The sequence below is a fragment of the Saccopteryx leptura genome, chromosome 4 (genome assembly GCF_036850995.1).
Source record: "Saccopteryx leptura isolate mSacLep1 chromosome 4, mSacLep1_pri_phased_curated, whole genome shotgun sequence".
Taxonomy (NCBI): domain Eukaryota; kingdom Metazoa; phylum Chordata; class Mammalia; order Chiroptera; family Emballonuridae; genus Saccopteryx; species Saccopteryx leptura.
Genome location: NC_089506.1, coordinates 125,863,282 through 125,887,377, shown reverse-complemented (window position 1 = coordinate 125,887,377; position 24,096 = coordinate 125,863,282). Strand labels below are relative to the sequence as shown.

General features: G+C 54.5%; 2 protein-coding genes across 9 annotated transcripts; both read left to right on the top strand.

Annotated features, from left to right (window-relative positions):
• The first annotated feature begins 923 nt into the window (after positions 1-923).
• MYADML2 (myeloid associated differentiation marker like 2) lies at positions 924-1,950 on the top strand. Its single transcript, XM_066381572.1, is given in 2 exon segments — positions 924-1,234; positions 1,237-1,950. Coding segments are annotated over 2 exon segments (939 nt in total). The 5' UTR covers positions 924-1,009.
• A 5,795-nt stretch (positions 1,951-7,745) lies between these two features.
• On the top strand, positions 7,746-24,042 carry MAFG (MAF bZIP transcription factor G). 8 transcript variants are annotated; one of them, XM_066381573.1, is made up of 5 exons: positions 7,746-8,158; positions 8,396-8,466; positions 9,181-9,360; positions 19,161-19,223; positions 19,332-24,042. In XM_066381573.1, exons 1-5 carry the CDS (start codon positions 8,092-8,094, stop codon positions 19,782-19,784), a joined length of 834 nt encoding a protein of 277 aa, XP_066237670.1. In that variant the 5' UTR covers positions 7,746-8,091; the 3' UTR covers positions 19,785-24,042. The 8 variants fall into 8 exon arrangements, with proteins under 8 accessions (XP_066237670.1, XP_066237671.1, XP_066237672.1 ...); XM_066381574.1 differs by lacking the exons at positions 7,746-8,158; positions 8,396-8,466; positions 9,181-9,360 and adding an exon at positions 14,320-15,016; XM_066381575.1 differs by lacking the exons at positions 7,746-8,158; positions 8,396-8,466; positions 9,181-9,360 and adding an exon at positions 14,897-15,012.
• Positions 24,043-24,096: the final 54 nt, after the last annotated feature.

Below are 24,096 nucleotides of genomic sequence, written 5' to 3'. Positions count from 1 at the left end.
CTAGCGCCTGGGCAGAGGCCAAGGAGCCATCCCCAGCGCCCAGGCCATCTTTGCTCCAGTGGAGCCTTGGCTGCGGGAGGGGAAGAGAGAGACAGAAAGGAAGGAGGGGGGGTGGAGAAGCAAATGGGCGCTTCTCCTATGTGCCCTGGCCGGGAATCAAACCCCGGTCCCCCGCACGCCAGGCCGACGCTCTACCGCTGAGCCAACCGGCCAGGGCCTTCAGAAAGTTTTTTCATTTCCAAAAACATTTCATACTTTATTAATATTTTAGCCTAAAAATGATGGAGTTGAGTTTTTTCTAGGTGTTTACATGCCTAGTAGGGACAAGGAAAGAGTTCCATAATAACCCCCCCTAATAATAATTAAAATTGCATCTCAGTTCAGGCTGGGGGCTATAAGAAGAAAGGGAGGCACAGGGTCTCCAGGATACTCCTCCCTTCCTTACCATCTCCCTGGGACCACAGCTGAGCCAGGGCCCCAGGAACAATGATAACAGGCTACAGAAACCATCCAGGTTGGCACCAAGCCACCTTCTGGAAGGACACCTCACCCCTTCTGCTACCCTCATATTCTTGCATCCCTTCTCCACCCGGGCCAGCCAGGGAGGCTGCTTGAGCTGAACAGACCAATAACAACCTGGTTGCTCTCTGCTCTGCTCCCTACCCTGTGGGCAGTGGAGCAACTGAGACTGACCGACAGACACAGGTTCTGTGGAGGGGGCGGTGCCAGCGGTCAAGGGGTTAATGATCCTGGCAAGGGCTTGGCATGAGACATAGGGGTCAGATGGGAACGGGAACAGGCTCTGCTATTCCCAGCCTCTGATCATGGGCAGCCTATTTATAGCGTGGGGGTCACACAAGCAATAAAGAGACTGCCTGCTGCAATATCACCAGCCTCATCTCTGCCACTACAGGCTGCGGGCTGAAGGAGACATTGTAGCCACAGGAGACAGAGGGGTGATAGCCAGGCAAGACCTCCCTGGCCACCAGGTGCTGTGTGAGGCAAGGAAATGGCCAGTCAAATGGGCAGCACCATGGAGCCTCCTGCGGGCAGGTACCTATACCTGGGTGCTATGACATCCCCGGTGGGCACGGCCCGCATGCTGAAGCTGGCTTTCGGCTGCACCACCTTCAGCTTGGTGGCTCACCAGGGTGGCTTCATAGGTGTCCAGGGCACCTTCTGCATGGCTGCCTGGGGTTTCTGCTTTGCCCTCTCAGTCCTGGTGATATTGCACCCAGCTGTGAGTTCACCCAGCTACACAGCTGCCTGCGCCTCTCCTGGGGCAACTTTACTGTAGCCTTTGCCATGCTGGCCACGCTGTTGTCGGCCACGGCTGCTGTCATCTACCCGCTGTATTTCACCTGCCTGCAGTGCCCACCAGAGCCCGCGGGTTGTGCGGCCAGGGACTTCCGCCTGGCAGCCAGTGTCTTTGCTGGGCTCCTCTTCCTGGCCTACGCAGCGGAGGTGGCCCTGACCCAGGCCCGGCCAGGCCAGGTAGCCAGCATGGCCACGGTGTCTGGACTCCTCAAGATCGTCCAGGCCTTCGTGGCCTGCATCATCTTTGGGGCACTGGTTCATGACAGCCGCTATGGGCGCTGTGTGGCCACCCAGTGGTGTGTGGCTGTCTACAGTCTGTGTTTCTTGGCCACAGTGGCTGTGGTGGCCCTCAGTGTGCTGGGCCACACGGGGGGCCTGGGCTGTCCCTTCGACCGTGTGGTGGTGGTGTACACCTTCCTGGCCGTTCTTCTATACCTCAGCACTGCGGTCATCTGGCCTGTCTTCTGTTTCAACCCCAAGTATGGAGAGCCCAGGCAGCCCCCTGACTGCCATAGGGGCAGATGTCCCTGGGACAGCCAGCTGGTGGTAGCCATCTTCACTTATGTCAACCTACTCCTCTATGTTGCTGACCTTGCGTACTCCCAGAGGATCCGTTTCATGCCCACCCTGTAGCCCTGCAGGTAGCAGCCCACCCACATCTGCACCCCAGTGGTGTTGGGCACCATGAGAGTGGCTCAGGAGAGCCCAGACCCCTGGGAGTGAGCTGGAGGAGGCAACCAGCACAGCCACTCCTGGACTTCTGGCAATGATGGAAGCTCAGGAAAGGTGGGTTGGGCGAGAGAGGGGCAGAAGGCCCTAAGCAGGATACCAGAGAAGCCTTCACTAGGCAGCTCCCAAGCCTCTCTCTATCTCTATCTCTATCCCTCTGTCTCTGTCTCTCCCTGTTTTTGTCTCTCTGTCACCATATCTCTCCATATCTCTCTATTTCTAGCTCTCTATTTCCTGGCCCACCCTAACTCAGTGATGGTCACTATAACTCATGAGAAGCCTTGGAGGCAAGAATTGTTGTGATTCACTTTGCACATGAGTTCACTGAGGTTAGGATTTAAAAGAGGCTCATTTTATTTTAAGTAAATAAATCACAAAGACAGTCTATTTTTTTAATTAATTATTTTTATTTATTTTATTTTTTTACAGAGAGAGAGTCAGAGTGAGGGATAGACAGGGACAGACAGACAGAAACGGAGAGATGAGAAGCATCAATCATTAGTTTTTTCGTTGCGCATTGCGACACTTTAGTTGTTCATTGATTGCTTTCTCATATGTGCCTTGACCGCGGGCCTTCAGCAGACCGAGTAACCCCTTGCTGGAGCCAGCGACCTTGGGTCCAAGCTGGTGAGCCTTGCTCAAACCAGATGAGCCCACGCTCAAGCTGGCGACCTCGGGGTCTCGAACCTGGGTCTTCCGCATCCCAGTCTGACGCTCTATCCACTGCGCCACCACCTGGTCAGGTGAGGTTAGGATTTAGGTGGCCCTACGTGTTCATCAGTGTCTGGAGCTCACATTCAGGCTGGATACCTAAGTAGAGTTGAAAAAGGGACAATTCCCAGAGGTGTGGGAAGGGGCTGGAAAGTTGCCAAGAAGAGCTCTAGAGCTGCTGGTCCCTCCTCCAGCCTTCAGGGGTCTATTCCTAGAACCCTGGCAGAACAACCATCAGAGCAAGGCCCTGCTGGGGGTTCTGTGCCAGCTTAAAAAGAAGGAGCCAAAATCAGGACCCCAGCTCACCTGCCTTCTACTGGCTACAGACATGGGAACCAGAGCTAGGACTGGTGTGGTTACACAGGGCAGTGTTAGCAGGCTGGAGAAGACATAGGTAGTCTTCTTTGTTCCCCTGAAGTATGCTAATGATAATATGGGTTCCCACCCAGGTAGGCCCCCCACGATTGGTCCCCACAGCAGCTTCTTCGGACCTGCCGTGGGCCCAAGGGAGGCCAACCTGGGGCAGCTACTTGGACATGGAGCATGGGCATCAGGTGCCTCTCTGGTGTTTGCAGACCCACGACCTCGTCTGCTCAAGTGTCTATTTGCCCAGCTGATGACCACCAGGGCCCTCTGGGGCCATCATCCACCATGTTTCAACCAGCTTCTTCTACTCAAGAGCCCAGCCTGGGCTGTCACCCCTCAGCCCATTGACTAGTTCAAGGCCTTGAGCGGGAAATAAATGCCAATGCTGAATTGCACCCTAGCTCTGATGAGCAGTCTCTGCACCAGCTGGGCCATTCCCCCAGCATGTTTTGAGGAAGAGAGCCTAGACCCTGTGTGGCTGAGGGAGGAGGTGGCTGTGGGGGAGTCCGGGGTACTCTGGGTGTGAGGGACAGCTCCCGAGAAAGAGGCAGGAAGTATCTTTTCCTTCAGTGGGAACAAGAATGGGGGAAGACTGGATGTTAAGCTTGTCCTCCCCCTGCCCAGGGGCACTCAGCACTTACCACCACCCCTGCAGGGGTTTCTGGGGGCACCAAGCACCATAGTAGGCAGAGGAACCCAAGGAGGTTTCAGGCACAGGCTTCAGGGCTCCCTGTCCTGGTGCCCAGTAGAGTGGGAGACAATTGGCTCCCTACCTGCTAGGGAGATCCCTGAAGGGGGAAGAAACTCATATCCTGAGATGTCCTAAGGGCCCCACTGGCTAAGGGAGGATAGGGTTAGGAGGTACATTCCAGGTGACAAAGGAACATATGGAGGCCTGGACACCACTAGTCATCTTTTTTTTCTAGCCAAACTTCTGAAATGAGTTAGCTGTCACCAACTTCCTGATTTCCTCACTGTTCAGAGGCCTCTGTCCCTAGTGCACCACCCACACTAAATTTCCAGGTTCCAATGGGGAAGACAGAGGAGTGGAGGGGCTCCAGAGCTCAAGATGAGCCTGGAAGGTCCCCTGGAGGCTGGCCTGGATATGGTTCTGCTGACACTTTGTCCCTGAACTAGAGGACTATCCTTGGACAAGGGAGTTATTTGGTATATTAATTGAAAAACAGAACTTTTTTTTTTTTTTTTTTTTTTTACAGCGACAGAGAGTGTGTCAGAGAGAGGGATAGATAGGGACAGACAGACAGGAACGAAGAGATGAGAAGCATCAATCATCAGTTTTTCATTGGGACTCCTTAGTTGTTCATTGATTGCTTTCTCATATGTGCCTTGACTGCGGGCCTTCAGCAGACCGAGTAACCCCGCGCTTAAGCTGGCGACCTTGGGGCCTTGGGGTCTCGAACCTGGGTCCTTCTGCATCCCAGCCCGACGCTCTATTCACTACGCCACCGCCTGGTCAGGCCAGAACTTTTTTTTTAATTTTTAAAAATTAAAAAAATATTTTTTAATTGATTGATTTTTAACGAGAGAGGAAGGGAGAGAGATAGGAACATCGATCTGCTCCTGTATGTGCCCTGACTGGGGACCGAACCTGCAACCTCTGAGCTTCAGGATGATGCTCTAACCAACCAAGCTATAAGGCCAGAGCAAAAACCAGGACTTTTAAAGTACTCCATTCTGGCCTGACCTGTGGTGGCGCAGTGGGATAAAGTATCGACCTGGAACACTGAGGTCGTCGGTTCGAAACCTTGGGCTTGCTTGGTCAAGGCACATATGGGAGTTGATGCTTCCTGCTCCTCCCCCTTCTCTCTCTCTCTATCTCTCTCTCTCCTCTCTCTCTAAAAAATTAATAAATAAATAAAAAATAAATAAATAAAGTACTCCATTCTCTGGTTACGAACAGTCAGGTGAGACACACTGGAGCCCCTAGGTTTGCATCCAGGTCACTTCCCTGATCAGCCCCTCCCTAGGAGAGTGAGGGCTAATGGCCAGGAAAGACAGATGCCGCTCTAAGGCCTGAGATTTCTGCCATGCACATGATCACTACACAGTGTTCTGGTGGTGGTGGTGGTCATTGTGTCAACAAAATGTCAGCCTGACCTGTGGCGGTACAGTGGGTAGAGTGTCAACCTGGGAATGCTGAGGTCTCTTGTTCAAAACGCTGGGCTTGCCTGGTCAAGGCACATACGGGAATTGATGCTTCCTGCCCCTCCCTCCCTTCTCTCTCTTTCTCCTTTCTCTAAAAATGAATAAATAAAAAGTATATATATTTTTTAAAAAGCCAAACTAGGAGTTCTGTAGTTGTTTAAAAAAAACCCCAAGGCCCTGGCCGGTTGGCTCAGTGATAGAGTGTCGGCCTGGCGTGCGGGGGACCCGGGTTCGATTCCCGGCCAGGGCACATAGGAGAAGCGCCCATTTGCTTCTCCACCCACCCCCCCTTCCTCTCTGTCTCTCTCTTCCCCTCCCGCAGCCAAGGCTCCACTGGAGCAAAGATGGCCCGGGCGCTGGGGATGGCTCCTTGGCCTCTGCCCCAGGCGCTAGAGTGGCTCTGGTCGCGGCAGAGCGACGCCCCGGAGGGGCAGAGCATCGCCCCCTGGTGGGCAGAGCGTCGCCCCTGGTGGGCGTGCCGGGTGGATCCCGGTCGGGCGCATGCGGGAGTCTGTCTGACTGTCTCTCCCCGTTTCCAGCTTCAGAAAAATACAAAAAAAAAAAAAACAACAAACCCAAAATGTCATAGCCCTGCTTCTGTGACACAAATATCTATGTAATTCTGAAAATATGTTTTATTTTTATTTTTAAAAAGTTATTTATTGATTTTAGAGGGAGACGAAGGAGGAAAGAGATAGAGACATTGATCTGTTTCTCTATGTGCCCTGACCAGGGATCAAACCGGCAACTCTGTGTATCCAGATGATGCTCTAACCAACCAAGCTATTTGGCCAGGGCTGAAAATATGCTTTAGAGCAGTTTGTCATTTAATTTGCAGAATTGATTAAAAAAAAAAAGCAGCAACTCAACCCTTCCCCTGGTGGGGGATGGTTTGTCATCAAGGATCACTTCTTACTTTGCCTTAACCCTGCTGTTAATTGGGACCCCAGACTATCCCAAACCCAAATATCAACTCAGCTTAGATGAGCCCTGAGCATGTCCTTGGGAAAAAAATGAACGAGGCCATATTCTTCCAAAATCCCAAAGCTGAAAACTTCTACAGACCCTGCAGACAAGATGTCAGGAAACACTGTGGTGTTCTGAGGGAGCTGGGGGGCACTGTGGGGTCATCCTCTTCTGTTTACCATGGCCTCAAGCTGCCTGTTGGGTAGGTTGACATGGCAACAGGCCTATGGCCTGACTGTCATGCATCTTTCAAAGAGGGCCTGGCCCAGAAGAGGCCTGTGGAAATATAACTCCAGGTGGAAGAAGCAGTGATCTTAGGGAAATGACCTAGACTTCCCAATTGCCTCTTGATCCTGGGATTCTGGGAAGGTCTTTGGCTCTCTCCAGATTCCCAGCTTCCAGGTACAATTGCAAAAAAAAAACACAAAAAAAAAACCCAAAAAAAACAAGTGACAAGATACAGTATCAAACTAGTGATACATTTTATTTTTTTGTGTTATAGAGACAGAGAGAGGGGCAGATAGGAACAGATAGGCAGGAAGGGGGAGAGATGAGAAGCATCAATTCTTTGTTGTGGCACCTTAGTTGTTCATTGACTCTCTATGTGCCTTGACAAGGGGGAATAGGGGGTGGGAGTAGGGGCTACAGCAGAGCGAGTGACCTCTTGCTCAAGCCAGCGACCTTAGGATCACGTCTGTGATCCTACAGTCAAGCCCGCCACCCTGAACTCAAGCTGGTAAGCCCACGCTCAAACTGGAGACCTCGGGTTTCGAACCTGGAACCTCTGCGTTCCAGTTGGAGGCTCTATCCACTGCGCCACCACCTGATCAGGCTAGTGATACATTTTAAATGTTTCCATTTGGCAAATTGTTTTTACCCCACCCCCACCAAAAAAAATACAAAATAGCAAGCAAGTAAGAAAAATTTCTGTATAGTAGGGCTCCTCCAAACTTGATGATCATGTTAATAACAAGTCTAGACTCACAGTGCCTGCCCACTACAGGGCCCCTGGGAGCCCCTGCCCAGAACCACAGCGTCTTCAGTCCCCACGTGTGGTCCTAGGGCCCGGATCTGGGCGAAACGGGTCAGGGGGCGAGGGCTCGAGGGGCTGGAATCCTAAAGCACAAGGATTCGGGGGTTGTGTCCCAGGAAGCACGGATTCAGGGAGCTGGGTGGGAGAAGGAAAACCAGACTAAGCCGGGGATGGGAGCCTGACCCAGCGGATGATGCAACCCCCGACCGCCTGCGCCCTCCGATTGGCCGGCGCCCAGGCGGCCGCGCTGCGGATTGGCTGGAGTGTCGGAGGCGGGGCCGACCAGGCGCAGACGCCGCGTGGCGGGCGCCCGGCCGCGGGCAGAGGGTAACCTGTATTGGATAATTCCGTTACTGTGCGCAAGGCTGAGGCTGGGCTCCCGCAAGGTGGGTGGTGCTGCCGGGTAGGGGGAGATGCGCGTCTGCGTCACCTGGCACCAGGCGGTGGGGTGCTAGAACGGGAGGGGCTTGCCCCAGGGGGGGCCTCCGGCCGCCAATCTGTCGCTTCCCCCACACACACCGCAGCTCCCAGTCCCGTTCCGAGGGCCCTTTGGGACCAATAGAAGCAGTTCGGGGACGCAGTTGAAGTGGCCGATCGGAGCAGTTACCGGGCCCGGGGCTGTAGGGCAGCCAAGGGGAAATTTAGACCGGCTGGGGTAGGGGGGCGCCTACCGGCGGTCGAGTGACCAGGACTGGCACTGCCCACCTAACTTCTTCCGCCGGATCCTACCCCGTGTCCTCCCACAGCTGTTCCCATAGAGCTAGTGCCAGGTTCTGAGAGCCGTGGGCAAATCTGCGGACACCATGAGCGTGGGCTTCATCGGGACTGGCCAGCTGGCCTGTGCCCTGGCTAAGGACCTCACAGAAGCAGGTAGGGCCTGTGGCCAGGAGGGGGCCCAATGCCAGAGGGTGGGCAGTTACCCCTCTGCAGTCTGGGGAATGAAGATGGGGCTCTGGATAACATGCCTGTGGAATATGGCAGCTTTAGGATGTTTGGGATCGACAGGAGTTGTTCTTACTCTGGGTGGTGGAATTTCTGCTCTCCTTCCTGGGAATGTTGGGTAGGAAGGCCAGGACTGGCCTTGAGGAAGGAACTCCTTTTCTCCAGGTGTCCTAGCTGCCCACAAGATAATGGCCAGCTCTCCAAACATGGACCTGGCTACAGTTTCTGCCCTCAGGGTAGGTGCAGGGTGACAAGGCAGCTGTCTCTGCAGGGGTCAGTCAGTGTGTCTGACACTGGGGGGGGGGGGCTGTAGCAGCCTTGACCATGGAGGGCCGGTAGTAGTGTGGCCCCAGTGATGGGCACCATGAAACATTACACCACCCCAGCAAGAGTAGTGGCCCTGGACTGTAGTATTTCACGCACTCTGCTCTGCTCTTGGGATCTGGGTGACAGGCTTATGTGCAGCTGGTGGGGAGGGGTGCTGGTCTGGATTGGGGTGCTGTGGGGGCCAGGCACATGGGGCCACAGTGTGGGACCAGGTGAGACACATCTGGGGCCGATAGAGCTTTGGTTTGCTATAGCTGAGTTAGGGCTCCAGATCCATAGGTGGGGAGGTGCTTAGCTTGGGATAACTACCCACACCTGGAGAGCAGAGGGCAGGGGCCTGGCACTGCAGCCCAAAAGGTAGGCCAAGGTTGTGGCATGGATTTAGTGTTCCTTTTCTGCTTGTAAAAGGAGCACATTCCAGAGCAAACTGCTTCCTCCACTTTGGGGTGGAAAGGGTGGTTGGAGGGGGGGTTGTCAGCCCTTTCCCTGAGCCCCTAATTTGGCCATGCCCATGCCCCCAGCAGCCTCTGTGCTGGTCCACATTATGGCTCTTGGCTTGGGGGAGGTCCTAGGGATTTAGCCAGGTATAGGGGCAGGCTGAGCCCACCTTGGCATTCTTGCAGAAAATGGAGGTAAACCTGACACTCCACAACAAGGAGACAATACAGCACAGTGACATACTCTTCCTGTCCATGAAGCCGAACATCATCCCCTTCATCCTGGATGAGATCAGCCCCGACATCGAGGACTGGCATGTCGTGGTGTCCTGTGCAGCTGGTGTCACCATCAACTCCATTGAGAAGGTGGGTGCTGTGGGTCCAGGCCCAATGGGGTTTGGAGAGGACGGGAAAGTGTGTGCTGTAGTCAGGAGCTCCAGCCATCTCGACACCTCAGTTCTCTGTCTGTGAAATGAGTGTGTTAGCCCAGTCCACAGTGAGAACTCAGGAAATGTTCAGTTGGATGAGTGTGTTCATGCTCACAACCAGCATACCCTGCTGGGCACAAGGCTGGGATGGATACACAGCCAATTTCTTCTCCAGAAACTGATGGCGTTCCAGCCAGCCCCCAAAGTCATCCGTTGCATTACCAACACACCAGTTGTGGTATGGGAGGGGGCCACCGTGTATGTCTCAGGCACCCACGCCCAAGGGAACAGTGGGCTCCTGGAGCAGCTCATGGGCAGTGTGGGCTTCTTCATGGAGTTGGAGGAAGACCTGATAGACGCTTTCATGAGGCTCAGTGGCAGTGGCCCAGCCTATGTGAGGACTGGGGATGGGTGGGTAGCAGCAGTGGCTGTGGGAGAAGCTCAAAGCACATCTGCCCACCTTTACCCTCCTCCCTGCTCTGGCTACTTAGGGTAGAACTGCTGGACCAACCATTGTCTGCAGAAGAAAAGGCCTGGGACAGTGGCTTCCCTGCAGGCATTCACAGCCCTTAATGCCCTGGCTGATAGAGGGGTGAAGATGGGGCTTCCCAGGTGCCTGGCAGTCCGCCTCGGTGCCCAGACTCTGCTGGTCAGTATTTTTCTTGACCATCTGACAGGGGCCACTCCTTGCTGGGTGCAAGGCTGGTGCACTGGAATAAGTGGGTGGAGAGGAAGCGCATTAGCTGAGGGCTCCTGGCAGTGTCCTTTCAACACATGTGGATGTACCCACAGCTGTCAGCCCTTCTTTCTGCCTGCAAGGGGCTGCCAAGATGCTACTGGACTCAGAACAGCACCCAGGCCAGCTCAAGGAATGGCTTTAGGCGACCCCTGTGTTTTGGTCGTTTGACCTCCGCCGGGGTCGTGACCCACAGGTTGAGAATCGCTGTGCTAGAGAGTGGGAGTTTTCATTCTCTGCTCATCAATGCCGTGTAGCCCTTGTACATCTGCACACAGTGGGCCCCTGCTGCTGGCACACCAGAGCCCTTGGCCTTGCTCGGGTCTACTCAGTTATTCACTCAGCCATTCACTCAGCAGTTGTTTATCGAGCTCTGGCCTGATAGTGGGCAAAATCTTGGGAGATAGGTCCCCTGGGGTGCAGCTTGCAGTGCCCCTCACCATCGTCCTGCTGGGGAATCTGTGGGCCTGATGTTAAATAAACCCTTCCTCCTAGCCTGGCCAGGGAGATTAAGCAGGTTAGTGAAGCAGGATGCAGGAAAATGCACAGGCTTGATGAAAGTTCTGTGAGAACTGAAAGAGCTAGAGCAGGACAGACAGAGTTTGGTGTCTAGGCCTGGTGTCACTGTCCCTAGTTCAGGTTTTGAGGATGGATGGGCACCTTTCTCACCCCAAGCCTACTGTTTAGTCCAGACCCCTAGGTTTTTCCAAGTGTTACCATTTGGCAGTGAGGCTAGGACACAGTGCTGTCCTCCTGGCATCAATCTGCGGAGGAGCCAGATGAGGCACATGTCCTGTGCTCAGAGTCAGGGGCTGCTAGATTTGTTGACTCTGAGCTGATCTTGATGAGGTGAGGGAGAGCCAGAGAGCATTCTAGGGGGTAGCTTCAGAGAACTGCAGATGCATGGGCCCTGAGCTGGCAGGTGCTGGGAGCTGTGGGCCTTGTTCCCACTTCCCTCATGGACACCTGGGCTCAGGTAGGAGGTGGAGCCCTGGACGAAATACTCCTCACTGCTTCCCCAGGGAACTGCAGTCCATGGCTGACTGGGAGAAGGTCTCACCAGCTGCCATCAAGAAGACTGTCTTGGACAAAGTGAAGTTGGACTCCCCTCCAGGGGCCTTGCTGGCTCCTTTGGGCCACTTTAAGCTGTCCCCACCCCCACAGCACAGCCCCAACAGGCAAGAGGAACTGAGATGTCCCACCTGCACACCAGGCTGCCCTCCGCCTTCTCTCTCCCAGCATGGAGCTTCTGCAGTGGGCATCTCTAGACCCAAGCCACACAGGTGTTGTATCCTCATGGTGGACTATTTACTACCCATGGCTCTGGTCAATTTGAGTCAGCCAGGTTCATAGCCAGGGAGGGGGCACATCACTTCCCAGTGGGAATCTCCCTGAGTGTTTCCTGGCCCAGAAGTGGGATGGACTCTGACCTTAACCTCTTCCTTCCTCTGCCCCAAAATCAAGTCAGGACCACTTTCCTGGAGCTCAGAGGTATTTCACCTTCCAGCGTTAGCTGGCTTGAAATACCTGTGGGTCACGACCCCGGCTTGAGGTTTGGCCTCTTCCTGAGCACAAAAGTTAAGATTCCCCTCCCTGAAGGCCCAGGACTGGCACTGCCCACCTAACTTCTTCCGCCGGATCCTACCCCGTGTCCTCCCACAGCTGCTCCCATAGAGCTAGTGCTATGGGAGCTAGTGCTCCAGCCAAGGAGAGAGCCCCATTCCATGCCTGCCACTTCTCCAACCTCCAATAGTGTGAGATACCTTCCTTGGTGTGGGAAAGAGCAGAATTGTCCCCAGGCTTTCTGAGTGTAGTGGGAGGGACCATGGTTCTTGGTTGGCTATTGTCCCCACTTGACATTTGAAAAAAGGGCTTCTCAGACAGTTGGATTTCCAAGTCACCTTTGGAACACTCAGGCCACCCTCTTCCATTCCTGACCTGACCCACAGATGCTGTCACTTCTCTTCCTGATCTTTTGGGTTAAATAAATTGGTTTCTAGCCCAGTGCCTAACTTCTAACTTTGTCACCACATGTTGAGGGAAGCTCCCAGGTGCCCCAGGTTGTTGCTGTTGGGTGTAATATTAAGAGTCCAAACCAGTACACCATGGCAGCTAGACTACAGGTAGGGGGTGGGAAGAGTCTCCCAGTGAGCAGAGGGGAGGGAGCCTCTGGAGAAGGGCACAGCCCCTTAGGCCCCAGTCACTAGAAGTGTGACTGGAAATTGGCATCATAGGCTGGGCTTCGTTTGCCCCTGCTGGAGGGGCACCAGCTTCTGCATCTTCCATACCTTTTGACTTAGTGGGGGCACATGTCTTCCCAGCTTACCCAGGCAAGGGTAAGTGGGGCAGGAGGCCCCTAAGGAGCTAACTGTATTAGGGTTCTCCAGAGAAACAACCAGTAGGACATGGAAATAGATACTAGAATATATGTAAAGAGAGATTTATTATAAGGAAGTGGCTCATAACTATGGAGGCTAGCAAGTCCACCGCAGGGTGGGCCAACAGGCTGGATACCAGACAGCTAACAGTCCATTTCAAAGGCCATCAGGCAGGTAGAGCCAATGTTGCTGGTGTGTCTGAAGGCAGAGAATTCTCTCCAGAGAGTCAGTCTCTTTGTTCTATATAGGCCTTCAACTGATTGGATGCGGCCCACCCACATTATGGAGAGTGATCTGTTAATGTCTACAATGTAAATGTTAATCTTGTGCAAAAAACCCTCACAGAAACAGGCGGTATTTGACCAAATATTTGGGCATCCCAGGTCCCAGTCAAGTTGACACAAAGGTAACCCTCAAAGGAGGCCCACAAGATCAGAGGAACTGCTGCGGGTCAGAATCCCTTATGGGACCAGGAGTGGTCGCATCGTTCAATCAACAGTTACATTGGTCCTGTATGGTTGGCTCAGCAGTAGAGCATTGGCCTCGTGTCTGGGTCTGGGTTGTTGTTGTTTTTTACAGAGAGAGAGAGAGAGTCAGGGAGAGGGATAGATAGGGACAGACACACAGAAACGGAGAGATGAGAAGCATCAATCATTAGTTTTTCATTGTGACACCTTAGTTGTTCATTGATTGCTTTCTCATATGTGCCTTGACCGCGGGCCTTCAGCAGACCGAGCCAGCTTGAGCCAGCAGCCTTGAGCTCAAGCTGGTGAGCCTTACTCAAACCAGATGAGCCCGTGCTCAAGCTGGCGACCTCGGGGTCTCAAACCTGGGTCCTTCCACATCCCAGTCCGACGCTCTATCCTCTGTGCCACCGCCTGGTCAGGCGATATCCTGGGTTTGAGTCCCAGTCAGGGCACACAGGAGAAGCAACCTCCTCCCCCTCTATCCTTTCCCCTCTCTCCTCTCTCTCTCCCTCTCCTGCAGCCATGGCTTGATTAATGCAACTTGCCACCCGTGCTGAAGATGCCTCCGTGACCTCAGGCCCTAAAATAAGGTTGCCAAGCAACAGAGCGACTGCCCCAGATGGGCTTGTGGGCTAGGTCCCCCTGGGGCGCATGCCAGCCTCTGTCTCCCTACCTCCCTGCTTCTCACTTTAAAAGAAACAAAAAAGTTACAAAGCCTGTGGAGACAGCAAGATGAAACCCCCTTGCCTCAGAGGTTGACATGTTCACGTTCACACCTACCCCTAAAACTGGGCATCTGTAGGATGTGTCAGGAGCACACAGGCCAAGCGGTGGGATCCCTTGTGGGAAAGAAGGGGTGATTAGGAGTGTCCCACGTTTATTTACCCTTCCCCTGGGGTTGCTTAGAACCAAGGCCCAGGACAAGGGGGTGGGAGGACAAGGCACTTTGGGGACAAGGGAAGAGATAGGAAAAACGGAAGAAAATGCGCGACAAAAAAAAAAAAAAAAAAAGGTACAGCCCGACCAGGCGGTGGCGCAGTGGATAGAGTGTGGGACTGGGATGTGGAGGACCCAGGTTCGAGACCCTGAGTTCGCCAGCTTGAGCTCCGGCTCATCTGGTTTGAGCAGAAGCTCACCAGCTTGGACCCAAGGTCGCTGGATCAAGCAAGGGGTTACTCGGTCTGCTGTGCTCCCCCCCCCCCCTCCGTCAAGGCACATAAGAGAAAGAAATCAATGAACAACTAAGGTGTCCCAACGAAAAACTAATGATTGATGCTTCTCATCTCTCTCCGTTCCTGTCTGTCCCAATATATCCCTCTCTCTGACTCTTTCTGTTAAAAAAAAAAAAATAGAGCAAAAAGAAGGGATAGTTTCCGGTCTCTGCCAGGGTAGCCCCCACGAACCCACTGTCCGTGGCCAGTACTGGGCATAGAGTGCTTTGGGACTTTGTGTCCCTGCACAACCCTGCTAACGCGTGAGCCCAAAAGTACAGACCCCCCACCCGCGCAGGTGGAAGCAGGAACTCTTGGACACGTGACCTTTGAAAGTGTCAGCACGGAAGGGTCAGAAAAGCTGCCGGGTCCAATAGGCCCCACCTTAAAGGCCGAAAGGGGGTGTGGCCTGTCCAGGAGCGCGTGCCTGGGCTACTCCCGCGAGACCCCGGCTGGGCGGGGCACGTTACCTGAACGCCAGTGCCCGGCGCGCAGGCGCGGTACGGCTGCGCCTCGTATCCCCGCCGCCGCGCCTTTCTCTTTAAGCCACGGCCGGTTGCGACGCCGCTTCATGAATGGAACCCATGTGACCAAACATCATGTGACGTCTGTGGAGCGGCGGCGGCGGCGGCGGCGGCGGCGGCGGATCCTGAGCCCGGTCCGGCCTTCCCAGCGCGCTCCGCCCAGCCCGCGAGCCCACACCCCGGGCCCGGAGCCACCGCGCGGCTCAGCCCCGCGCAGCCTCGGAGCGCCCGCCGCCACCCGCCCCAGCTTCGGCCCGCCCAGGCCCGCAGTGTGGTGGGTGAGTGCGGGCCCGGCGGGTGGGGGGCGGCGGACGCCCGGGGGCTCTGGGCCGGGTGCGGCCGGCGGGGCCGCGGCTTCTCCCGGCGATCCTGAGCAGCACGGGTCGAGCACTCTTGGCTTCGGGTCTGCACCACTCCCTGCTGGGGACCCTTGCCTCGATTTCCCCATCGGGCCGGGTACCACAAGTCCCCGCGTCGAGGGTACTGGGGGTGGGCCGCGGGGCTGGCGGAGGGCGGGCGGGCACGCGGCTCGCTCTGTGGAAGCTGGGGCGTCCTGGAGGGAGGGGCGGCCTGGGTAGCGGGAGGATAGGGTGGGGTCGAGCGGGGCGCCCAGGGCTCCGCGGAGGAGCCGAGCGGCCTCGGCCCGAGCTGCTGATTCATCAGGTGTCTGTCGGCGCTTTCCCAGACGCAGGGGTCCTTGGCGGGCCGGAGAAGGGCCGGTAGGGAGGCGCTGGGAAGACCTTTCTCGCGCCGGCTCCTCTCCGTCACACGGGTGCCAGAGCCCAAGGGAGACTTGCTGAGTCATCAGCATGAGGTCACTCGATGCTCTTCCTGGTGCCTGGGGGGATTTGAGCTAGGTCCTGGGGCCTGCAAGGCCAGGATACGAGTGGTGGAAGGGACCGTGTGAACGTGGGGAAGGGGCTAGAGCGCCTTTTTAAGTTTGGGCTGAGGTGCAAATTGAAGGCCGGGTGGTGATGAGGAAGTTGAAGAGGCCACGATGAAGTAGTACGTGAAATCCCTGGCCTATCCATCCCTCTGAGGCATGCTTATTTCAGGCAGCATGTCTCCGACTCCGTCTGGGACAGTTCCCCAAACTGGGAAATAGTTCTCTGAGAGAAGGGGAGGAGCTTAAAGGGGCCGTGCTAGGGGACGGGAAGCAGGCTTTCCCTGTGACTGGTCTGGTCCGCCAGGCTGTGCGGCCCTGGGCGGGGAAGAGATTGACCGGAGAGGGAGAAAGAGGCTGGGGAGGTCTGCAGGGAGGGGCAGCCTGGGTGGCGGGAGGAAAGGGTGGGGTCCAGTAGGGAGTCCAGGGATCTGTGAAAGAGCCCTGCAGAGTACACCTTGTACTGAGTCCTGGGTGACAGTGGACAGGACAGTTGGCAAGCAGGTGCAGCTCTACCAGGAAATTGCTAAGAGAGGAAGCAGCAGGACTTAGACACTGGGGACCAAGGTGTCTGGTGAGCAGGCCCTGCCTCTCTTTGCAGCTGGGCCTTGGGGTGTGGGCTGAGGCTACAGATGATGGGAGCTTGAAGGGTGCCTAGTTTTCAGGACTCAGCAGGTGGGCAGGGTAGAAGATGGCAGTTTTCAGTCACCACAAAATTGTTCTCCTGGAGGTTGGGGCTCAGTATTGTGCAAGTTAGCAAAGAATGGCCCTGTTGGGTGTCAGGCCAGGTGGTGGGGACTCCTGGGAAGGGACAGCTTGAGGGTAGTGTGTTCCGGGCCACCTCTCCCAGGGGTATGGGTGATTCCTGGCCTCTAGGGGTGGAAGAGTGTTCCATCTGGACCACAACCAAGGACCTTTCTTGCCCAGGGGTTCATGGCTAAGTTAGGCTAGGTTTGTGGTTTGTCTTCAGGGATTCGCCCCTCTTCCCCCACCACCACCACCACCACACACATACAGGGTGGGACCAGAGTAGGTTTACAGATTTGAGTACATGAAACAGTTTATGATTGTATTATTTATTAATTATATTCTTGTCCATACAAAGAACTGTAAACCTACTGTGGCCCCACCCTGTATTCATGTGCGCTTGCACACATACACAGAGCCTGGGGCTTAAAGGTGCTATGTTTTAATACTTCAGCTGATCTTTTGGCTGGAATTTTATGCCCCAGGAAAATGTAGGTTCCTGGAGAGGCATTTCTTACTTATGCTTTGGTGGAAGTTAAGTTTTAGACTTTTTTCAGAGTGGCTTTCTGTGGCTGAGGGCTTCTGGAGGAGGTGGTCTGAAGGCCAGGTAGCAGTGAGGCTGGCTAGATTGGGGTGCCAAAGCGCTCAAGACCATGCCTGCCTTGGAGGTTTGGCCACTGGTATTTGCAAGCCAAGAGAAGGAACAGGAGCTGACTGTCTTGTTGCCTGCCTTGTGTCCATGCCCTGGAGTTTGGGTTCAGGAGAAAGGGGCTAGAGCTACCTGAAACTCTTTCCCCTTTCTGACTGGCTCTCGGTCTGAGTGGGTAGTCCAGGATACTTTGTGCTTAGGGCCCATCTGGGCCTTCTCCACAAAGTGGACTCAGTGTCTGGGGAAGCAGAGAAGAAGAATGGAATGACCTAGTCGCAGCTCTGAGCCTTAGCGCTGGGGAGGAGGGCTCGGGGGGGTATAGCTTCTTTTTGATCTGGCCTTTGGGATCTCTTCCTCCTGGCTTCTAGAGGTGCTCTGAGCCATCACTCCCATCACATCAGTGTGTGTCCCCAGGTGGATGGAGGCCAGGCCAAGAAGCTGGCATCCCTGGCTTTGCTGAGGCCTGCCCCTCCCCCACGCACTCACACACACCTTGGATTTGGAGGCCCTCTGCAGAGGGTGAAATCTTTCAAGGAGGCACTTTTCTGTGTGATCTCTTCAGGAAGTCACCGCTGTGCTCAGCATGGGGGGTGGAGGGAACATGGTGGTGGGAAAAGCTGGTGCCAGGCTTTTTCTTTTGGGTGACAGTGGTAGGGCCCAGGGCAGTGTCCCTGCACTCCAGTTTGTGCTCTGCCATGAGGGCCTGGCCCCAGAGTGGGCATGGACCCTGAGGACCTTCTCACCTCCAGCTCTCGTCTGCCCATTCTCTGCTCTGGAAGAATCAGGTTCTGGAGCCTTAGGTCTGCCTGAGATCCTAGGTGGCTTAGCTGTGGGGAGGTGCCGCTGGTCTCCTGGTGCAGGGCTGGGTGGGGTAGTGTCTGCCATTGAGCCCACCACTTCCTCAGCCCATAATTTAGCTACCAGTGAGAGTAAGACGACCCCTCCTCCCCAGGCCAGAATTGCCTGAAGTGTTTATGGCTTCCTCCAGGAGGAAGACTGTCCATCTTAGCTAACTAGCCATTTACCTCCTTGCATCTAACCTGGAAAACAGAGCTGGTCTCATGGTGGCAGGATGAGCCAGGAGTCTCAGGACTTGGTGTGCAAAATTTTTCTTGATAGAGCTTTAAGAAGCAGAAAGTGAGAGTGGGATGTGGAAAGGGTGACGAGATTGGTAGGAGGGGATTGGAGGAGGCCCTGTGTTCTAGCCACCTAGCCCTTTTGCTTTTGTTCTCTGCCCTATGGGTGCTAACCGGAAAGGGGGCCAGAGAGCAGTCATTGGCTCAGAGGGGACTGAGCAGTCAGTCCCCTTGGATGGCTAACTGCGGGCACTCTTGTGAAATACCCTGGACTTGGAGGGCAGGGGCATAAGATGCTGCAACCCAAAGCCACAGGATGGTTACTCCATCAGCACCAAGGAGCCTATCCTGCCACCTGGAGGGCAGGAGAGCTCCTGCCAGAGCTAGTTGGATGACCCACTTGCACTCTTCAAAGTGAGAAGTGTCTGGGAGAATCAGGACTCCTCCTTGTCTTCTCTGCCCAAATCCCCAGTGGGGACGGTATCCTAAGCCTTTATGGGAGCAGGGTTTTGTCCCAGGGCAACTTAGGGGAGAAAGCTTGAGTATACACATGCAGGGTTGCTGGACCTGGCCCTCACCTGCTATTGGCAATGCTGACCTTTCTGGCCCCAGCAGCTTTCTCCTCTGGCTGCCGGTCCCCTGGGGCTGTGTTGGCTGGCGGCCTATGGAGTGCCAAGCCAGTGAGGGAGCAAGAGTGATGTGCTGAGTCAGCATGACTCGCCAGGAACAGCCGATCTGGGGTGTGCACTGGAGTTATTTTTAAAGCTCTGGGCTTCCTTCTACGCTGGCCCCTCCTGCACCCTCTAATCTCTCCTCTACCCCCTTTTCTGGTCTCTGCCTTCCTCACAGTCTTTCAATTCCCTTTTTCTCCTTGAACCCTACTGGCCTCCCACCTGGTTCCCAAGGGGCAGGGTAGACTGGAAGTAGCCCAGCTCAGGAGAGGCAAGGCTGAAGGGTAGTCCTCAGGGCCAAATATCTGTGGGAATGGGCAGGGGTGGATGAGGCTGTGGGTGTGGAGGGGGGAGGGGTGGTCTCCAGGGTCCTGACCCCTGCCCCATGTCTCACAGAGTGCCTGCTTGCTGTGCCCCTGGGTTATGACGACCCCCAATAAAGGAAACAAGGCCTTGAAGGTGAGCAGGCCAAGTGGGTACATCTTGGGGATCGGGTGGCACAGGGGTGGTGTGGCACAGGAATGGTGGTCACTCATCCTGTGACCTTATGCATTGTACCACCCCCAGGTGAAGCGGGAGCCAGGCGAGAATGGCACCAGCCTGACTGATGAGGAGCTGGTGACCATGTCAGTGAGGGAGCTGAACCAGCACCTGCGGGGCCTGTCCAAGGAGGAGATTGTCCAGCTGAAGCAGCGCAGGCGCACGCTCAAGAACCGCGGCTATGCTGCCAGCTGCCGTGTGAAGCGGGTGACGCAGAAGGAGGAGCTGGAGAAGCAGAAGGCGGAGTTGCAGCAGGAGGTGGAGAAGCTGGCCTCAGAGAATGCCAGCATGAAGCTAGAGCTTGACGCACTGCGCTCTAAGTACGAGGCCCTGCAGAACTTCGCCAGGACCGTGGCCCGCGGCCCTGTGGCGCCGGCTCGGGGCCCCCTTGCTGCCGGCCTAGGGCCCCTTGTCCCTGGCAAGGTGGCTGCCACCAGCGTCATCACAATTGTAAAGTCCAAGACGGACGCCCGATCGTAGGGATGCACACTTGCCCAGGCAGGTCTGTGAAGGGCCATTAGGCACATGGTGAATTCGGCAGCCTTGTCCCCTTCTTCCTTCTCTCCTTCCTCTCCTATCCCCCCCCTTCCCTACAAAGCACAACCTGTACCCTAGGGGCACTGGGCTGAGCCCCTTGATCTCGTCGTTGTCATCATGTGTTTTGTATGTTGGGATTGGTCAGTTTGGTGGTGATGTGTGGTCACCCCAGCCCCCTTTGTACCAAGGCCAGGTGGGCTTGGAATCAGAATTGGTCCTGTGGGAATAGATAGAAAGACTGAGTAAGCTCTGGGGCTTGAGTGTCCCTGAACAGAGAGGGTCCAGGGCAGGAGAGCTCCCCTCCTGAGTGGCCCATAGGCCCTGACCACTGCTGGACTGGCAGAGAACTGGATGGTTCACTCACTGCTCGGCCAACAGGAATAGATGGGCTCTGTTCCAAGGAGTAGGGTGTCCTTGAGGGCCTTGAACAGGCAAGCCACCAGCTTGGGTGCTGGGGGGATGGGTGTCGTGTGGCTATGGGCCAGGGGCCTCAGCACACTGGCTTGATGCATTGCACTGAACAAGACCAAATCACTGGTTGTGAGCGTATGTGAAGGGTGTGTCCAGTGTCCTGCGATGGGTCCCGTGTCACTGTTTACATGACCTATTTGTGTGGTTACATAGCCCTTTATTTAAAAGAGAGAGGTTCCTTTTACGAAGTTATTAAATTATATGTTTAAAAGTTAAAGAAAAAAAAGAGCTGCAGAGTATTTATAAAACTGTCTTTTTACAAAAAACAAGCAAGAACATTTGACCGTATAAATGAAAAAGGGAAGAAAATACAATAGAAACTTTGCTAGTTTAAAAAAAGAAAAACAAAAAAAAAATCCCTTTCTTGTAAACTTACAGACAAGTCTTTGTGGCTGTTGGAGTTTAGTTTTTATATACACAGAGTTATCAGATGTTATTTATAAAACTTAGTTTAAAAAAGACAAAAAAAAAAAAAAAAGGAAAGCCGCGAGCGACCAGAAGGCGCATCCTGACATCCTCTTTGCTCTTTTGCAATTGTACCGAAAGTGACTTACTCCTTTTCCCTCCTGCTTCTGTCTCCTGCCGGTGCAATGTGTAGTCGTGCCTGGTGAGGTCTTGTGCAGCTTTTTGTGCTGGTGCTCCTGATGACCTTTGACCTGTGGTTGTCACTTGTGTCTGTTTTCCCGTGCTTGTTTTTGGATTTGGTTGTCTTTTGCTTCTGCTGGCTTGCTGGGCTCAGGCTAGGGTGCTTGACGGGACCTGCTCCAGCAGAGTTTTGGGGGTGTCTGTGCCTACCAGCTCAGCCTTTTCAGCTTTGCTGACTGCCCCAGGCCTCCAGGAGGTCCAGTTTGGGGCTCTGCCACTCCTGCCCTTGCTGTCCCTTGGCTTTGCGTGTGTGTGTCAGGCTTGGGTTGATCCAGTGGCAGGGTAGGTAAAACTGGGGGATGTCCCAGGGGTCCCCATGCTGCTTCCATACCCACCATTTTTGGCCCTGGGTGGGGGCTTTGCAGGGACCAAGGAGTCACTGTGGGTACCCACGGGGCCATGGCCAAGCTGTCTGCCCCTGGCTGTCTTCCTTCTGATGTCCAACCTGCTCTGGCTCTGGCCGCTGACCCCAGCTTTTTCCTCTAGGCTTCATATGGGCCTCAGCAGGGGCTGCCTAGGGGCCCACTTATCCCAGAACTGTTTCTGGGCTGTGGGGCAGTGCTTCCTAGGTAGAACCAGGTGATTTCAAGGCCCACCTGGGGCGGCCCTTTATGTCTGCCTGAGGGCCTGGGGAGTCTTCACCAGTGCCAAATAAGGGCCAGTCTCCTGGGCCAGTTCCTGTCCCATGTCTCCCAGAAAATGTTGGCAGCTCTCCGCTTTGGGCCTTCTGCTGCCTCCCTTTGGGATCTGTGTCTTCCAGGAGTCTGATGCTTGGCTTATAGAGGTGCTTCTCTCTGGGGCTGAGCCCACCTTCCCATCTCAGCCACTTGGTGAAGGCAGCTGGTCTTCCAGACTTGGCTTGGAAAGCTCCTTGTAGGCACATGATGGGTGGTGTCTACCCCCAAGAGGTTGGTGCTGTCTCTGGGCATTGGCTTCTCCTTGGGGTTGCTGGTTGGTTCCTCTGTGGGCCCTGAACCCCTGAAAAGCATAGAAGTGTAACAGTGGCCTAACAAGGTTTTACCTGGTGGGCAGCAGGATTTTCATCCTGGAGTTTGACCCAGTATGCCCAGGGGATGGGAGCAGGGACATGCTGTCAACTTCTGCCATCTTGATGGGCTTCCCTGGGTCCTAGATTCTTGGAGACATTCCCAATTGTACCTGGCTCAGCCTGCAATGAAAATTTTGACTGTTGACTCTATTTCACCTAATGGCTTCCTCTTCTTTCAGTCTCCCTCTGTTTTGTAAGATCCAAACAAGAGTTGTCAATGCCTGTAGCAGTAGTGTGTTGGAATTGCATTATAACAGTCTCTAAAGAGAGGTCATGCCCTGTCTCAGTGGTGCGAGGGACAGGCCCTCCATGTCCGGTTATGGTCCCCACTTTTGTCCTGGCTGGGAGGTGGTTGTCCATCTCTGCACACCCCTTCCATGCTGTGGACCTAGAGAGTGGAAGAAGGAGGTGGGTGAGGAAGGCAAGAGGAGGGTTTTGTGAGTGGCTGCTGAGCAGAAATTGTAGGTCCTTGGTTTGGTTTATAAAAGAAACTTCTGGAATTAGGCCATGGTTCCTTTCAGGATTTTTGAATTTGAAGCAACTTGAGTCTGGGGGAACATCCATTTCCTGTCAGGCCAGCCCTCTGTGGCCATCCCAGTCCGTTTTCCCTTCACCTTGGTTTCTTGACAGTAGGTCTGTGTCCACATGTGACTGGTTGGTGTCTTTCTGACTCTTGTTAATTCAGTTTTCCTTCTATATAAGAATGTGGTGTTCCCTTGTTCTCTCTTCAACTTTTCTGACACAGTGAATTGAGAGCTTTGGCCAAAGCCAAGTCTCCAAAACGTGTCCACTAAGTAAACCATACCATACACCTCTGCTCCTACTTTGCCCTCGCCTGACTTCTCCCTTAACCTAACATGGACATTCAGATTTCAGAGGAGAACCCTGTGGAAACAGGTTAACCCCTTTTCCTAGAGCATGGTCCCGGAGAGACCGCCCCAGGCCCCTGGCTGCTGCTCCAGGTGGTACTGCCTTTTATACAGGTGAGAAGATGTGGCTGTTCTGTGGCAGCTAGGAGGTATGCTGGTATCTGATGGGGACTTTTCTTCTTTTGGTCTATGCTTCAAGTCTGTGCACAGTCCTGTCTGTCAGCAACAGCCTCAGTGGTCAGTGCCCAGGCCCACAGCTCTGATCTGCGGTAGCCTGCTTTAGGATGGGTGATCAAGCCCCATCTGATCCCTGCTGCCTCCATCTCTGATGTGGCTTGTTGGCCAAAGCTTCCATCCACAGCTGGAAATCCTGAACCACAACCTACAGCACCATTTCCGCTTTGGGATCTTATAGGTTACTTTTTTTAGGCTGTGGTTTGGTGAAAGGAACCAACACATCAACGATTTTTTCCCCCCAGAAGCCATGGGATAATTTTTTGGCGTATATTTGCCTTTCTGTTGGCTGTCTGGTTTTGGAGCAGATGGGGAGATGGGTGTGCCCTTGAGACTATTGGTCTGTCCTGCTCTGGCCTTTGTGTCCTGGGCCTGTGCTGTACCTGTTGGGCCAGTCGCACACAATTAATTGCACCTCACCCTAGAGCAGCAACCTTGGTACGGGAGTATCCAAAATGAACTATGAGGAGCGACCCTGTTGGCCCCTACCTTCTTCCCGTCCCCTGAATCTGCTAGTCCCGGAAGCCTTTAACCAAATGGGAGTGGGTGCAGAAAGCCTTCTCCTGGAGTCTTAGAGCAACAGGACAAAGGGCTGCCCAGTGTGTCCAGCTCTGCTCTCCTGGCTCTAAAAGGGTGGGTACAAGCAGAGTCGATCACACCCTGCCTGCCCTGCCTCGGGCTGAAGCTAGTGGGAGGTAGGGTTACCTTGGGGTCTGCCCAGCGGTGGGGATTGTCGGAGGTTCCAGTGGGGAGGACTTTGTTGGGGCCCCAGCCTCCGCGCCACCCTTCCCTGTGCAGTATTTATTGCTAAATTATTGTCCAGGAGGGGCGGCACTGTGCCGGGCCCCAGGTATTTATTGCTGTACATACTGTATGTTTGTGATATATAAGGTTTTCTTTATTTTGTATATGATCAATAAACACCTTTTAAAAATACTGGCAGGTGCTTCCTTGGGTGGTGCGGGTGGGGCCGGAAGGGCGGGCTCTC